Source organism: Hippichthys cyanospilos, chromosome 22 (assembly GCF_059441005.1).
Source record: "Hippichthys cyanospilos isolate Australia breed blue-spotted pipefish chromosome 22, RoL_Hcya_1.0, whole genome shotgun sequence".
In the NCBI taxonomy this organism is placed as follows: Eukaryota; Metazoa; Chordata; class Actinopteri; order Syngnathiformes; family Syngnathidae; genus Hippichthys; species Hippichthys cyanospilos.
Genome location: NC_142390.1, coordinates 7,135,001 through 7,149,102, shown reverse-complemented (window position 1 = coordinate 7,149,102; position 14,102 = coordinate 7,135,001). Strand labels below are relative to the sequence as shown.

The 14,102-nt window shown below is 38.2% G+C and overlaps 3 protein-coding genes across 14 annotated transcripts in view; 1 reads left to right on the top strand and 2 right to left on the bottom strand.

Annotated features, from left to right (window-relative positions):
* Positions 1-442: 442 nt before the first annotated feature.
* On the bottom strand, positions 443-2,697 carry LOC148405699 (uncharacterized). The gene is made up of 2 exons (XM_088406527.1): positions 2,184-2,697; positions 443-1,879 (listed from the first exon to the last, which is right to left on the bottom strand). The coding sequence occupies exons 1-2, from the start codon at positions 2,239-2,241 to the stop codon at positions 807-809; spliced, it is 1,131 nt and encodes a 376-aa protein (XP_088262653.1). The 5' UTR covers positions 2,242-2,697; the 3' UTR covers positions 443-806.
* Positions 2,698-3,289: 592 nt separating this feature from the next.
* Positions 3,290-5,536, bottom strand: LOC148405698 (uncharacterized). Its single transcript, XM_088406525.1, has 2 exons — positions 5,072-5,536; positions 3,290-4,651 (listed from the first exon to the last, which is right to left on the bottom strand). The coding sequence occupies exons 1-2, from the start codon at positions 5,187-5,189 to the stop codon at positions 3,447-3,449; spliced, it is 1,323 nt and encodes a 440-aa protein (XP_088262651.1). The 5' UTR covers positions 5,190-5,536; the 3' UTR covers positions 3,290-3,446.
* Positions 5,537-12,161: 6,625 nt separating this feature from the next.
* LOC148405697 (pleckstrin homology domain-containing family A member 5-like) overlaps positions 12,162-14,102 on the top strand; it is a 66,451-nt gene continuing 64,510 nt past the window's right edge. For 7 of the 12 annotated variants that reach the window (XM_088406472.1, XM_088406471.1, XM_088406469.1 and 4 more), the window contains exons 1-3: positions 12,164-12,367; positions 12,451-12,527; positions 13,005-13,062. In XM_088406472.1, coding sequence (XP_088262598.1) covers positions 12,231-12,367; positions 12,451-12,527; positions 13,005-13,062 — 272 coding nt within the window. In that variant the 5' untranslated portion in view covers positions 12,164-12,230. Of the gene's footprint in view, positions 12,368-12,450; positions 12,528-13,004; positions 13,063-14,102 lie in introns of all 12 variants that reach the window. The other 5 variants (XM_088406480.1, XM_088406478.1, XM_088406476.1 and 2 more) reach the window with 3 other exon arrangements.

Below are 14,102 nucleotides of genomic sequence, written 5' to 3'. Positions count from 1 at the left end.
TCTTCCTCATGAAGTCATTTAGGAAGTGAAACAAAATAGGAAGAATTTTGGAGTACATGACCCAAAAGAAGAGCGTGAAGTTGGATTAAAAATAATTAATGCAGCGCTTCTGCACACCCTTTACCTGTCACTTCCAAGGTGACTGCGCCACTGAGTTGTGCATACAAGAAGGAAGCCATTAAAAAAAAAAAATCAACTCTTTATTTCTACAATGTAGAACATACAAGAAATTAAAATAAATGCCAAGAGAGAGTAAGAGCAGAGCAATGTGGTCAATACAAAAGTGTATATCGAAATTGCAATGACATATTTATCCTTTTTTATCATTTATTTTAAAGTTTCAGGCACTTTGATGCACTTATTTTTTTTCTATTTCAGACTCAGCTGTAACCAGTATAAAACACTGTAAAAAAAAACAAACAAACAAAAAAAAACAATGAACAATTGTTGAAAGTTAATTTATACTGCTTTTTTCTCATGTTAATGTTAAAAAAGAATACAAGTTTAGGTATACTTATACAATTTTTATCGATAATCTAATTTAGTCTGAGTGGGGGGCGGGGCGCGATTTTTTTTCCCCAGGGGCGGCTTGGCAAAATGTAATTGAGAAACACTGGCTTAGGGCTTGTCTCCAAGGAAACGAAGGGCAGATTTGTAGGCCGCATGGATTTGATTGCTGTGTGCGATCAACCTCACCAGGGACAGGACGTCAAGTTACAATTATACAGCTGTTTCTACGACAGAAATTGAATGAAGCAACAGCAACAACATGCTTCCATGTCAGCGTTAACGTGTTCTGAAGTATTTCAAACTATCATTTCTACAGAGTCTTTTTCCACAAGTGTGCAGGCAAAACGTTTTTCTTTACTATGTGTTTTTGCGTGGATTCTTAAACATACCTTCCAGGAGAATCTTTTACTGCAAACTGAGCAGGCAAAAGGTTTTTCCCCAGTGTGTGTTCTTGCGTGGCTTTTTAAATAAGCCTTCATCAAGAACGCTTTGCCGCAAACTGAGCAGACATATGGTTTTTCTCTGGTGTGTGTTCTTATGTGTTCTTTTAAACGTCCCTTTCGTGAGAATCGTTTGTTACAAACTGAACAGGCAAATGGTTTTTCCCCTGTGTGCGTTCTTGAGTGTTCTGTTAAATTGCCCTTTGAAGAGTATCTTTTACCACAAACTGAACACACAAATGGTTTATCTCCAGTGTGTGTACTTTTGTGGCTTCTTAAATCTTCCTCCCATGCGTAAACTTTATCACAAATTGAGCAGGCAAAATGTTGTTTCCTAGTATGAATTTCTGTGTGTTTTGTTAAACTCGCCTTTACAGAGAATCTTTTATAACAAACTGAGCAGGCAAATGGTTTTTCTCCAGTGTGCGTTCTTGTGTGTCTCTTCAAGGATGACTTGTTAAAAAGCATTTTGTCACACTGAGAACATTTCACCCGTCTATTTTCCGTGCAATGTGTCAAATCACCTGTCGAACGGTCGTCTTTATTGTCATGGTCAGTGTTAGAAGATTGTGATGTTATGTCGTCACAATCTGAAAGTGGTGGCATGAGACCACTTGTCGGTGATCCTCCACAGTGGTCTCCATCATCATCTTCACTCTTTACAAACACAACAGTGAACGGAACCTTGGTGACTTCATGCTGTTGCCATTCTTCTTTTATGTGAGGAGGCTCTGGCTCCTCCACCTCTTTGATTTGGGTACACTCTGGCTCCTTCTTCTCTTTAATTTGGGTCCACTCTGGCACCTCCTCTTTAATTTGGGTGCACTCCTCTGTCTCTTCCTCCTCTTTAATTTGGATGCACTTTGGTCCCGCCCCCTCTTTACTTTTGGTCCACTCGAGCTGTTGTTGCTCAAGTTCTTTATTGAGTTCTGCAGGACACAAGAAAACAAGTCAAGCTTTGTTCAGTCACATCTCATGTGACTCAAAGCACTTTAATCTGTGATCAAAATGGAAGACTCACTTCAAAAATAAATAGTTCAATCTGTGTTGAAAATGCAACTAAACTAAGTGCAACAAAAAAAAATTAAAAAATATAATCAAAGTACACACACAAACACTTGAAAACACGATGCTCAAGACAATAAGTTGTAAAAATACCAAATATTTGCTTGCCCCAATGTATTTCATTTACCACGTAGCCATTGATTACGTAAAAATGAGACGTAAACAAACCTGATTTGTGCGAGACTACTCGAGGTTCCAACTTGCCTCGGTGACGTTGCGGTTTCATTTCCTCTTCAGTTGCGCAAAGTTTCTCTATGAACGCTTATGTCTTCCTTGCACACATTATACCAACGATCACAACACGTCGCACGATAATTGAAAAAATGTTCAACCTGACGAGTCTATGCAGACACGAAGATTGATTTGTTCATTTTGTTAAACTGAACAAAAAACGATGCACGTTCTGTGTCGAGACTGTTTGGTTTTACTGCTAACAAAGTGTTTATATGAGCGCGTACGTGTGGCCTTTACGCATTAGATAAACTATCGATAGGGCGCACGCGCAACAGCTCCGCCATCTTTGCTCTCGAGCTACGGAAACCTCACTAGATCAAAATTGATTATCATGTAGTACCATTCGACATTCCCGTGGACTCGCCTCTCACTGGCGCATAAAAAAGCAACAGGCTCGCTCATTTTAGCAGCCGCGATTATTTGCCTCACTGTTGCCATTTTGATGCATCTTACGAGAAATGTCCTTGTGTTGCCACACCGAGCCCCTCTTTCGAAGCATTTTATCGTTCCCTCTGCGGTTTCACCTTCATCCTTTTCTTTTTCATTGTAGACTTTGAAAAAAAAACGAATGGCAGTTTATGAGCTTTTTTTTAATCATCCAACCCCAAAAAGCCTTGCTGTACAAAATATCTGTATTCCCAAATGCCTTACTATAATTTGACTTGTTTTGTGCAATGTTATTGTTTCACTGTGTGTTGTGTACTTCCTGCCTACGTAAACGACATGTTTACATTTGTTGGTTTTAATGATATGGTCCCGCCCTCTTGTGGACATAATTGAACACAACACGAGGAAACCTGCTAACCATCTTGATTATTTGATTGAGTTTCATTGGACGACGGAAACAAAAATTAAAAATATGCAGGAGGCGGCCCTCCAGGACCGGCTTTGGAAACGCTGTGAGAAGTGAATATTTGCTGAGTTGTGTCAAGGTGTTTTCGTCCCCAGAACCATAAACCTCATTTAATCAAGTTTGCAAATTCACACAACTGAAAAACACATAGCAACCAGTGTACTTTCAGGACAGCTTTATTGGGACTTTTAGCAACAATAACAGTACATCTAAGTGCATAGGATATTTCAGCTGTCATTTTGTTATTTTATTTTTTTCCTTTCTTTGTTCGGTTCCAAAACATGGAAATCCAATGTTTCAATGGATATATTTACAGACACGCCGTACCGATGTCAAACATAAAGTCAAGAATCAGCCATGTCATGCTTCTGTTCTAGAGAGTCTTTTACCACACACTGAGCGGACAAAAGGTTTTCCTCATTGTGTGTTCTTGTGTGGCTTGTTAATTGTCCTTTCTGGGAGAATCTTTTACCACACACAGAGCAGGAAAATGGTTTTTCTCCGGTGTGTGTTCTTGTGTGGCTTGTTAATTGTCCCTTCTGGGAGAATCTTTTGCCACAAACTGAGCAGGCAAAAGGTTTTTCTCCAGTGTGTGTTCTTGTGTGTTCTGTTAAACAACCCTTTATCGAGAATCTTTTACCACAAAATGAGCAGGCAAACGGTTTTTCTCCAGTGTGTGTTCTTGTGTGGTTTGTTAAGTCTCCCTTCCAGGAGAATCTTTTACCACAAACTGAGCAGGCAAAAGGTTTTTCTCCAGTGTGTGTTCTTTTGTGACCTGTTAAATGTCCCGTCTGGGAGAATCTTTTGCCACAAACTGAGCAGGCAAACGGTCTATCTCCAGTGTGTGTTCTTGTGTGGCTTGTTAAGTCTCCCTTCCAGGAGAATCTTTTACCACAAACTGAGCAGACAAACGGTTTATCTCCAGTGTGCGTTCTTGTGTGGTTTGTTAAGTCTCCCTTCCAGGAGAATCTTTTACCACACACTGAGCAGGCAAAAGGTTTTTCTCCAGTGTGTGTTCTTTTCCCAAAGGACTTGTTGGCAAATATTTTTTCAAACAGAGAACGCTTCACTTGTCCATTGTCAGTTGGACATGTCGGATCACCGTTCGAGCGTTCATCTTTATCGTCGTGGTCGGAGTTCGAGGAATGTGATGTTATGTCGTCATCATCTGAAAATGGCAATATGAGGCCACCTGTTTGTGATCCTTCACAGGGGTCTCCATCATCTTCTTTCCTCTTTACAAAAATGCTCAGCGGAACATTAGTGATTTCATGCTGATGCTGCTCTTCTTTTATGCGAGGAGGGTCCGGCTCCTCATCTTTAATTTGGGAAGACTCTGGCTCCTCCTCCTCCTCCTCTTTAATTTTGGCAAACTCCAACTCCTCCTCATTTTTAATTTGGGCAGACTCTGCTTCCTCCTTGTATTTAAATTGGGAAGACTCTAGCACCTCCTCCTCTTTAATGTGTCCACACCCTCTCGTCTCTTCCTCTTTAACTTGCATGCAGTCTAGTTCTTGCTGCTCAGGACCAATTTCTTCTTTATTAAACCCTGCAGGACACGAGTAAGTCAAGCTTTGCTCAGTCACACCTCATGTTCAGAATCAAAACAGTTATCTTTGCCCCAAAAGTGGACTCTCACCCTAAACTAGTCAAAAGAGGCAAACATATTTCTACAAGCAACAGTATTACATTTTAATTTATTATCAATGGATGATGAATCGTCAATAAATCCGGGAGATTATTTTACTACTACCACTAACAATAATAATGAATCTTTTGAGCGATTCTAACACGTCCGGTATAGTTTAAAGAACTGTTACGCCCATCACTACACCACAGAAGCTTTTCTTTGATTAACAGTGCTTCCAAGACTTTTGTCCGTGTTTCAACTGCTAATGAACCAGCATGCAGCTACTGTTAAAATCGAAAAGGATTTTCCATAACAGGAGAGTGAGTTAAGTGAGCCTACCTGCTCCGCGAAGCATAACTCTTGGCTGCAATTTGCAAACGATTTTCGATTGTCCCTCGTTGTCCTCTTTCGCTCCACAAGGTTCCGCCTCGTACTCTGTTGTCTTTCTCGCTAACATTTTCACACGACAATAATGACAGGACTTTGCTCGAATTTCATCTCGACCGAACGAGGTGTTGATCAGAAATCGTCCGTTTGTTATCAAGCTAAGCTAAGCTAAGATCAGTCTTCTACTTATACCGCATCGATTATAATGGAATACGATAATTGAAAACTGTTCAACCAGAAGAGTCTATGCAGACGTGAAGGTTGATTTGTTCATTTAGGTGAATTGTACAAAAAAAGATGCACGTTCTGTGTCGAGTCGTTTTACCGTTAACGAGTATTTCGTTAAACGCTTACGTGTGGCTTTTTTTGTTGTAGTTGGACTATCGATAAGGCGCACGCGCAACAGCTCCGCCATCTTTGCTCTCGAGCTACGGAATCCCCACTAGGTCAAAATAAATTAAAACGTAGTACCATTCGATATTGTTGTAGAATCGCCTCTCATTTGCGCATAAAAAACCATCGCTCATTTTAGCAGCCACAATTAGCCGCCACTTGCCATTTTGATGCCTCTAACCAGAAAATTCCTCGAGTTGCCACACAGCCCCCTTTTCGAGGCATTTCCTCGTTCCCTCTGCAGTTTCACCTTCACCCTTTTCTTTTTATGTTAGACTAGTGAAAAGTCGTATCAACGGCTTGCATCAAAACAGAAGACGCAACTTTTTCAACACGTGCATTTTTGTAAATTGGACTTGGACTGAACAAAAGACATTATACTGTGTACAGTAGTTTTTGCATTACTTCTTTTTACCAGGAGATGTCGCTTCATTCCTTATTCCACGATACCGAAGCTTGTGTGTGTGTGTGTGTGTGTGTGTGTGTGTGTATGTATGTGTGTATGTTTATATATACAGTATATATATATATATATATATATATATATATATATATATATATATATATATATATATATATATATATATATATATATGATAGAGATAGAGATACAGAGAGAAAGAGAGAGAATATTTAGCAGTTTTATTCAACTGTTTTTTACAGGAAAATAACGAAAAGGAAAAGGAAAATAATGAAAAGTATACTGTGTAATAGTTGTTGAAAAATCTATTAATCGTAATTAATTTGGGAAAATTTTGCAAATAATTGGTTGAAAAAAATTGTCACTCTGCAGTCCTCATAAATAAATATATGTTTACATATTTATTTTATGTTTAATTTCCAAACATGTTTATTTATACAGTATAATCTTTTATTGTCGTGTGTATTTATTTGTTTATTCTGGACCACTTTGGTCCTCCATACAACAGTGCCTCACAGTTCTGGTTTATGATGCTAATCTCAGCTCTGTAATTTCTATGTGAATTTTCACTTTATGTTAGAATAATTTAGGATTGTCTAACCGACCAACAACTATTTATTTTAAAGTTTATTTCTTGTTGCAGAGTGAGTATCTGTATTAACAAAGCAAATATAGTTTGCATCTTCAATATAATACTTGAATGTGATGTTTAACTGGATTTTTCTTAATAATACCAGTGTAGAAAAGTAATGTGATTATTTTTATTATATTTTTTGTGTTACATTCATTGTCGATACAAAGGACCATATTGTTCAGCAATGTTGATTCTGTCTCTCCAATACTGTGGTCCAAAAGAATAACATTGCTGACATAAACCTCTTCTAAGGGCTGGCACAACATCCAGGAGTTTATTTCCTTATAATCAATCAAAAATATTTAGTCAGCTCTGCTCCATATTGTCTTTCAGCCCAGTGTGCGATTGCACAAATTTGGCTGACTCTTGTGCTTCTCAACCACAGCATGGTGCTTTGTTTAAAAGCACATCTCCAGTTTCCCTCCATTATTTCCCACAAGTCTGACCTTTACCAATTCATGCCGGTCATACAAAAACATGCACTGAATTAATCCTTTATTTTACATGCAATTGTTTCTGGAATTAGCTGATTATTGTTTTAACTTTGTTATCTGGACCAGAGGCTCCTAACTGCCCGGTACTGGTCCGTGGATCAACAGGTACGGGGCCGCACGGGCCGCACCAGAAATACTAATGTTTTGGAACTGATTTAGTTTATTCTTTAATTTATAGATCTGTGCGTTACCTGTGCTTTGTTTGGCTTGATCTTTGTTCTTTGGCGCCGCCTCTGGCCGCTGCTGATATTACATTGCAAAGGCAATGAAAAGAAATCAATTAACGTAACAATATACGTAGAATAATTAACGTTTTGTATTGAAACAAAAAAGCATTTGTTATTCAGTTATATGATTGATTCACCCAATGTCGTATGTGTACATTTTTGTACATTTTGAGCATTTTCGAGACTCAAACAACCTGAGGGCTCACATTAGTTTGACCAGTGGATCAACTGTAACCAGGTCGCACGGGCCGCACCCGAAATAATGATGTTTTGGAACCGATTTACCCAGTCATTCATTTATGCTTGGCTTGATCTTTGTTGATATTACATTTTGTAGTGAGGAAGGATGCTGTGGCAGTGACGCACACCTTGTCCCACCTCTCTAAAAATAAACCCACGGTCATCCACTCATGAATACCAGGGGCAGAACGGTGCACATTGGGCCACGGCGTAGTGAGGTCCGGCAGTGACCAGCTGGCAGGAGTTAGCGCATCCTGTAGCGTGCCAGTCTTCATCACAGATCTCTCTATAGTGCTCACACACACAGAGCAACTTTTGTGCAGACACCACACAGCACTAGGATTACCACGGACCCCTGCTGGGGTGTTGATCTGTCTTGTTTGTGGGTTTGAGTGACAAGTGCCAAGAAACAACACAGAGTGCAGAAGTCAGATGGTATATATATATATATATATATATATATATATATATATATATATATATATATATATATATATATATATATATATATATATATATATAGCTAAACTACTGTGAGGATGACGTAGAAGGAAATAACCATGAATTTAGCAAAATACCGCACAAGGGTTAAGAATGTAAAATGAATATCGCGTTTACTGTCGAGCCATCTGTGTCAAACCTCGAGCAAAGCCTTGTTGCAACATTATATGGTAAATGAAGATAATTAGAACCCAGTGGATTTTTGCAGGCTTTCAGCCTATTGCGGAAGCTTGTTTATCAATATAATCGATTTTGCACGGATAGTTGGTGAAGAAAGAAATCACACCGGAGGAAAGATAACATTTCAGGTTGAAAAGCTTTTATTTCATAAAAGCTTGAAAGCTATGCTAAGTTCCACGAGTTGACGTTTAATAAAATGCAAGATGGCTTTCATACGACGAGCGTCTGGATTCTGGAGGCTCACTTCATGATGTTTCTTTTATTTTTATTGCTCATTAAATCTATTCCTATAAATCATTGTGAATGATGTTAGGGGCAAGGAGCTACGACTTAACTGGAGCTCATCAACGTTAGCAATGATGCACATCTACTAACTTCTTATATTCATAAACTTCAATTGCAATTTTTACCTTTTTGCTGCAGGGAAAGGAATGGTGAGACCTTAAGGAAGTTTTTTTGTAGTTTCCCAAAATTGGCTTTCCTAGTATTTTTGTCAATAACTCAAAGATATACACATATATAAATTATAAGGTTTTTATATATTAGATTTTATGTATTATATATTTATATTTTATTATCAGTAATGTTGATAATGAATATTTATCTGTTCTTTATTTTTTTCTCGACCAACACTAAGTTTTTTACCCTCATCACGAGGAGCACAAGACACAATGGGCCGTATTCATCAGTTGTTCTGAAAAAAAATGTGTTTTTCAGTCCTACTCACACAATGTTTGTGAAGAAGGTAGCATTTACCAGTAGATGTTTCTTATCAACTTTCAAGAATGTTCTCACGGGCACTTTCAGTTTGCTTTCTGGGATGTATCAAAAAATGCTGAATTGTGCAGTTTTTTTTTGTGTGTGAAGTATTTAGTAAGCTTCATTTCAGGACTTAAAATAAGCAATGAAACATAACACAATGAGAATCAAGGCATTCGTAATACATGATGAAACATCGGGTTTTCAATGCATCCAAAATTGACAATATTTCCAGTTTTGGCAGTAAATGACCCTGACATGGGCTAAATTTGACACCTATAGGGTATACCTCTCGACCTGTCATTTGTAAGCCTTTCGAATGGACAGCAGTGTGGCAGTTTTTACAATCTATGCAATATTTTGGACTCATAGTGTTTTTTTTTCCACCAAGTTTATATTGCGCGTAAATGTCAAAAGATTGCAATTAATAAACAAGTCAAATGGAATATATTTCCGTGTTCTCTAACCTAAATCAGCTGGAGACATCAGATTTTACTTAATCCTCTCGGTTTTAGAAATATTCCTATGTGTGGACTCGGACGGTGGTTCAGCCTGCTTGCTCCTTTTATTGAAAATAATGCCCTAACAACCACAGCTAAAACCAACTGCTGTTCGCTGCTAACAGCCAACTGACCGTTACGGTAATTATTGGAAGTAAGAATATGGCCGCTATAAAAATGCACAAAAATCACATTTTTCAGTTACCGTTTCATTTTATGGATAAATAAAAGTGTGTCATATTTGGGGAATTGTGCTAATGACTGGAGAATGTGCAGGTATGTCCAAGCAGTAGTAAAAGTTGCCACAATCCACACGTGTTTATCATTGCTAATGTTTGGCTTGGATCTTCCTCTGACTAGTTGACCTTATGGCGTGCACGCGAGTGTCTCAGGTTTGTAAGCAATTCCAGACCTCAGGGATAGAGTTAACGACGTCTGTGTGCTTTGTCTGGCTTCATTAATGGATGTGTATGCTTGAAGGAAAGGGGGATGGTCTGTTTGGCTGCTAAAGGATTTGGAGCCACTTATAAGGAGGCTTATATGTGACCTTATGTGACAGCGGACAACAGAAGACACGTAACACACACACTCCATATATATATATATATATATATATATATATATATATATATATATATATATATATATATATATATATATATATATATATACCTAAAGTAATTGAACATTTTAATATTTAGTCCATTGAGTGCCAGACAATTTTAGACAATCCTTTTGCTAAAAACGTGAAAAAATTGGAAAAGATAAAAATAAGCAAATGGGATTGAATGTCTGGATGTAAAAAAAAGTAAAATTACGTTGTTGGGATTTAATGATTAAGGAATGTAGAAATCCCAGAATGGACATCTCTGTCAAAAATTCATATTTTCATGAAGAACTCAAAACACATAATGTGTTACCGTGTAGAAAATATAAACAATTTTTTTTTTTTTTTATAATTGTTTTATATGTTTATTATTTAGAAAATTAACCAATAATGTTTTTCATTTCTTTTTGTTCATATTCAATACAACAACATTTTATGATGGTCAGTGCAAACATTACAAACCATATTTAAAATTCAGGTCCTACTTCAATACATCACGCCAAAAAAACACAGAAAAATATGTATTTTTTTCAAAGTAAGCAAATCTTTTACTGTAGCTTTATAGCTGATATTTTGCGTATTTTTAACAATTTTAAATCAAATTAAGTCTTGTATCATTTAACAATCAGTTAGTACAAATGCTGTGTCCAAAATTGTATTACTGACAGTCATGAGTTTGTACTTCTTTTATATTGCATTATTTTTGTTAACAACAGTGCAAAATGCTTGATGATGATATATAATGCTTTGATGAGAGATCAATAGGATTGGAAGGCGAATACTGGAAAATATGTCCTTTGATAGACAAGTTTTTCAAAATGAGCTACTCATTACTGAGCATTAGCTCTGTCATTAGACTGCATTAGTGTTGAAAGACAGGATTGAGGATTAGCCGAGGTCCGCTACCAGCTGGAGAGGTGCTTTAACCTCGACCGAGTGAGGTGGGCTGTCTGATATGGATTTAAAAAAAAATACACACATTAATTATGCAGGAAAGTAAAACAATACAAATAAAAATATGTGTCTCTTTGATATACATTTTGAGTGATGAAATGAGTCTGTGATTGCGCAATATCAACAATATGAACAGGAATGTACTATTAATACCGTTAAAAACACATTTTGTCGCTCGAATGACGTCACATGTCAGGTAACAGCCAATCACGGTGCAACTTGCGGACGTCACTTGATCACTAACCTGAGGCAAATGTGGTGTCATTTTTAGTCGTCAATAAATGGCTAAATGCATTCTTTTACCTTTTTATGTTTATTCTTTTAGATTCGTTGTCTCTGTATTCTTGTATGTGTTCTACTATATTTTGCTTATTGTTCAGAGTTCTTGCTCATGCATTTCTTACTCTATTTTGGAATTATTGCAATCACAGCTCATTTGTTTTGTTAGTTTGGTCATGTGATTTTTTTCGGGGCATTATTGTTCCGACCTGAGCTATTGTGATGTAATTTTTAGTCGTCAACCAGTGTCAAAATTCATTTTAAACGTTTTTTTATAAACTCTTTGATCTTCTTTTCATCCTTTTTATGTTTATTCTTTTAGGTTTGTTGTCTCTTTATTATTATTTTGTTTTCTTATTATTCAGAGTTATTGCTCGTCTATTTCTTACTATGTTTTGGAATTCCTTTATTGCAATAAAAAAGACAAGCACAGCTCACTTGTTTTGTTAGTTTGATCATGTGACTTTTTTTCGGAGTCATGATTGGTCCGACCCAAGCAAACGTGATGTCATGTTTAGCCGACAGCGAGCAGCAAAATAGATAAAACTGGTTGGATTTTTTTTTCACAAACGTAGTTTTGATCAGAAACCTGTTAGCACATTATCTTGGCAAAGAACATATAATTGTAAATAGAAATGTCTACTTGCTCGACTTCCCTTTTATTTAGTGTGCGTAGTTTGCCCTCTTAATGACCTAATTTGTATGCGCTACCCGTTAGCCAAGACGAACTCTTTAATTGACGGACACACTTTCGGACTCATTATTTATTTAAAGGCGTAAAACTCTCCAAGCACAACTTACGTAATTGCGAAGAAAAGAAAGCCCGCCTCCTGACATTTGCCAGAAATCATTTGCTGCTGTGTCTTCCAAAGCGCGTTCACGCCCGTTGGCTCGGCGCGGCCGCGCGCACCCCAGCCCCTGTATGGCTGTGAAGTCACCCGCAGCTCGAGAAGCTTTTCGGCTAGACATGGCGGCGGATCCCAACCCGGACTGGCTCTCCTGTCTCCCCCCTTCTTGGAGTTACGGCGTCACCCAGGATGGACGTATATTCTTCATCAAGTAAATATCGCGTGGATACTTGGATTAGTCTCGTGTTTTCCCGGCGCTCACCCTTTTCCACTCTTTTTTTTTTCTATTAACAGCGAAGAAGCCAAGAGTACAACCTGGTTGCAGCCTGTTAGCGGTGAGGCTGTCATAACAGGGCACAGAAAAACTCCAGGCAAGTAAATTGTCTTTCCTGCCTTTGCAGAAGGCACCGCCAAGTTGAGCTGCACCAAAAGCAACAAGCCTCCTTTTCTTTCTGGTTACGCACGGCGTCCCTCCCTCCTTTACCCACCTGGCCACTTTGCGACACACTTTTTAAAAGTTCCGTCACGTAGGCGTGCGCTGATGTAGCAAATTCCCCCGCAGTGCCACTCGGAAAATAGATTTTTCGATGCTGAAACGTCGGCGTTGTGTCAAAGTGAAACACATCTGTAGAGCCCCCCCCCCCCCCCCCCCCACCCCCTTACCACCCCTTTAGAAAAAAAAAAAAAACGATTGAGAAATCAGAATACTAGACGCGGAATTGTGCAAAACCGAATGAGATCTTTCTCCCCCAGACGCCGCATCACACTCGAGTGTGTGTGTGTGTCGGTATGTGTGAGATCACATCCCCCTGCACAGCTGCTTATCTCCCCTTTTCTCACCCTCGCAGATTTACCAACAGGATGGGAGGAAGGCTACACGTTCGAAGGCGCTCGCTGCTTTATCAAGTGAGTTCCCAGTGCATTTGAATCAAAACATGATGCGGAGATGTCTAGGCGGCTGGTTGCAGTAGCCATCTTCAGGCGGTTGAGGGGTTGCTTTGTTTTAGTAGGCAGGCAGAGATTTCCCTCCTGTCTCTTCTCCGCCCACCGAGCTCCCTCGCTGCCCTGCCAGAGGAATACGTGACTGTTTGTCTCCCCCGTAACATGACATTCCCTATGAATGAACATGCTCTTCTCTTTTGTCTGCTGATGTTGAAACTGTCAGCGCTCTTAGATTACACGCAAGCATCTTTCTCCAATGGACGGCTCATGACAAATAGATGCTAACCTTTTGCTTTCAAAAAATGTGCGCATTCCTCAGTCCAGATGCTATTGTGCACGTAAATACATTAACTACCAGGGATAGGCCGAGACGATGATCCCGCAAATTGATATTTCTCACGATATTGAGTTCGCCGGGTGAGATTTGGGCACAGTACCTTTCGGAAGGCATTTTGTAATTTGATTTTTTTTTTTTGTAAGTAGAGGCACTTTTTACATGTGAATAGCCCCCCCCAAATGCAAAAGTATCCCTCAACCATGCAAAGCATTTTTGCATTAAAAAAACATGCCATCATTGTCTGATTAATTATAATTTAGAACCTTTCAAACTTCATTTGTATTCTTCCACAAAATAATAATCAACATAAATTGTCCTAATTTGGATATTAGAAGAGATCTGGTATCAAAAAGAAATAATTATTAATAAATATTTGTCCACAAAAATAATCAATATAAATTGTCAGACCTGTTCTCAAAAAGGGATAATTATAAATATTTGACGCGGAAAAATATTGATAATATTATATTGTCATTTTTTGGGGATTACAGTAGAGATCTACACGTAAAAAATAAATCAACTTAATTATTAAATATTTTTCAACAAAAATAATCAATATGGAGTGTACGACCTGTTCTAAAAGAGGAATAATTATAAATACAAATTTTCCTCAGAAAAATATTAAACAAAGTGTCGTCTTTTGAGATTACAGTAGAGATCTGCTAAA